The 2902-nt window shown below is 46.7% G+C and overlaps 1 protein-coding gene across 1 annotated transcript; it reads right to left on the reverse strand.

Annotated features, from left to right (window-relative positions):
* Positions 1 to 1989: 1989 nt before the first annotated feature.
* On the reverse strand, positions 1990 to 2466 carry LOC119286021 (ethylene-responsive transcription factor 3-like; the record flags this gene model as incomplete). The annotated part of the gene is made up of 1 exon (XM_037565365.1): positions 1990 to 2466. A coding segment is annotated over exon 1 (477 nt), but the record flags the coding sequence as incomplete, so codon positions are not given.
* Positions 2467 to 2902: the final 436 nt, after the last annotated feature.

Below are 2902 nucleotides of genomic sequence, written 5' to 3' on the forward strand. Positions count from 1 at the left end.
GAGCAAAAATGGGATTCATAGCTACTACCTCCTTGGCGTATGGTTGTATGGGTTTATGTCGCGAGATGTTGAACCTGGTAGATCTAGGGCAAATACTATGGTTTAGATGTTGGTTTTCAGTAATGAAAATCGGAAGGGGGAAACCCTTCTTTGATAAAAAAACAACTACCTCCGTCCTGGCTTACTAGTCCCCATCATATGTTGGGTCAAAGTTTGTCCATGAATTTTACTTGTAAAATGTGAATGGAAAATCAGATTTTGTTATACCAAAACAAAAAAGGACTAGAGGGAGTGATTGCTCTGACACGGACACGGCCTTTCATAGCGCACGCATTGAACTGGCGCGCCGGCCAAGAGGGCCCCACTTGCTGCAGGCCCGACTGAACATGCCTCCTCGCTGCATGCAACTGGCTTCAGACTGCCCCGCCTGCCTCCATTCAATACGCGCGTGTGCTAGCAACACGTCCTTCCATGAGCCGTCCGGCATTTTAGAACACAAAAAATGATCAAAATATAATTAATTACGCATGGTCTTGACTTTTCGTGCTTGCATTGGTAGCAGGAACTTGAGGTTTTTCTTTATTTATAACTCTCCTCACATTTTTTTGGCTTTGAAGTGAATCATGGTTGTGGACATTATCTATGAATGTGCAGATATCTATGAACATGAGTTTGATGTGGAAGTGGAACTTGGAATGTTGGGCTTGCGCGTGAACTATACCATGTCCAATGCTTCGTCTGTTATTGTTTGGAAAGTAATTGTTGTTATTACATGACCCTAAAAAATTATTTTGTGCCACATCAGTAGATGCATGGACATCACAATAGGCGTGCTGACTGGATAAACATTAGAACCTAGCTATTATGAAGGAAAATTTGTATTGACAACAATTTTAGATAGCAGGAGACGCCTAGCCTGCTCTGCCTCTGCGAGCTTCTTTCTGGCTTCTTCCATCTCTTCTTTGGCTTGGGTGAAGAGAGCATCTGATTGCTCTTTTCGCTTCTTCAGGAACTTATCTACATTCTCAAGGGCTGCTGCACACTTTCTTTTAGCCTTTACTAGAGCCACGTGGACACGAACAGTTGACGACTCCACCTGGCTTGTGTGTAATCCAGAATCATCTGGGAATTTGCACCTTGTTTCTACTCCAGCATCATTAGGGAACTGGCACCTTGTCTGTAATCCAGCCTCATTTTCGAAACATGATCTCGAGGATGAACATACTTCCCTCCTTGCAGGAACTGCATCCTGACATGAAGTTACTTCTTTTTTAGATCAATACTCAGAGCAACCCAGATCCATTTAGTAGAAGGTAGATAAACAGGACTCGGAGAACTGAATTCAAAAGGAAAAAAAATATAAAAACATACTACAAGGTGAGAACACCCACTTCCTACATCAAGCTAAAAACAAAAGCTGTAGGGCGATTAAGACTCATCTTATTACACATGAAGAACACAAGGCTAAGAGAAACAGAAACTACGACATATACACATCAAAGAACACGAGGCTAAACGAAAGTAATTGAAAGGGTGTTACTTACCAAAGTTCATTTTACAGGTTCGTGCAGCGCCTCTTTAACTTGCCATGCTCCTTGAAGATGTCCCCAATATCCCGTGTTTGGTCTTCATTTCTCCTATGCACGTTCGCACTCGTGGTTTTAAAATCTCAACATGGCAAGAAAAATATACTAGTAATACTCACGCATCTTGTGGGCAACATTAAAGCACTCGTCTGCCGTGTTAGAGCATCTCCTACGGAAGCGCAATGCACGTCACTTTAAAAAAACGTTTATAGTGCTGAGATCGAGAAGTAGAGATAGATACTAGAGACTAGAGGGTAGAGACATAGATAGTTCTCAGCACAGATAGATAAAAAAATAGATAGTTCAACTACTCCTCGTCGTCCGACTCCTCCTCGGTGATGTACTCCTCCGACGTCTCAATGTAGGCGTGAAGATACCGATCGTCGTGGGATTCCCAGGGCGACGTTGCTCCTAGCCTCATGTTGAATTGAGCATCCGCTTTTCGCGTATGCTTGTCCTCGCGATAGGAAGCTCGCTCCGCCTTCCTCTTCTCCCTCTCCGCCCTCCTTTGCGTGTAGAACTCACGCTCGTTGATGATGTCCCGCGGGAAGCGTTGGCGCCCCAGCACCATGGCTTCGTCGTCCATCTCGGTGATGTCGAGACGGTGCTCCTGCCTCCGGTTGTCGGGACGATCCTCGTCGGTGATAAGCTGTGGTAGAGGCGCTCGCTCCTGCGTCAGCACGTTGGGGAAGTTCAATGTTCTATGAGGCCACCGGAGGCACGACGCCGCTGCGTCGTATGCACGGGCGGCGTCATTGGCGGTGTCGAAATTGCCGAGGCCGAGGCGCATCCTGCCGAACCGGATCTCGGCAGAGAAGCCGCAGGAGGGGCGCGCGCGTACGCCGCGGTATCCCCATGTTTCCCGGCAACGCGTCGGCATGGTGGCGCGGCGACGGCAAGGCAAGAAAGAGCGGGAAGAGAACGGTGGCGAGGTGTAGAGTGGGGAGAGAGCGGTGGCGAGTCACATAGCGGGGAGAGAGCAGTGGCAAGGCAAAGAGCGGTGGGAGGGCATTGGATTTTATTAAGCGTGCCGAACGCCGCGTGCCAAAACTAGCGCGCGCCCGGCCACTTTTTCCCGCGCGCGCGATCCTTTCCCGACGTCCCTTCTATCTCTACTCTCTTCTCTACTGTTATATTTTTATTTTATATTTAATATTTATATCTACTCTCTTCTCTACTATTATATTTATTTTATATTTAATATTTGTCTCTACTTCTCTACTCTCTACTCTTTTTTCCTACTTTCTTTTAAAAAACAGAGTTGGAGATGATGGTGTGCCTGCCATCCTGCAATATAGGCCGTCCGATTTACATCC

The sequence above is a fragment of the Triticum dicoccoides genome, chromosome 4A (assembly GCF_002162155.2).
Source record: "Triticum dicoccoides isolate Atlit2015 ecotype Zavitan chromosome 4A, WEW_v2.0, whole genome shotgun sequence".
NCBI lineage: Eukaryota > Viridiplantae > Streptophyta > Magnoliopsida > Poales > Poaceae > Triticum > Triticum dicoccoides.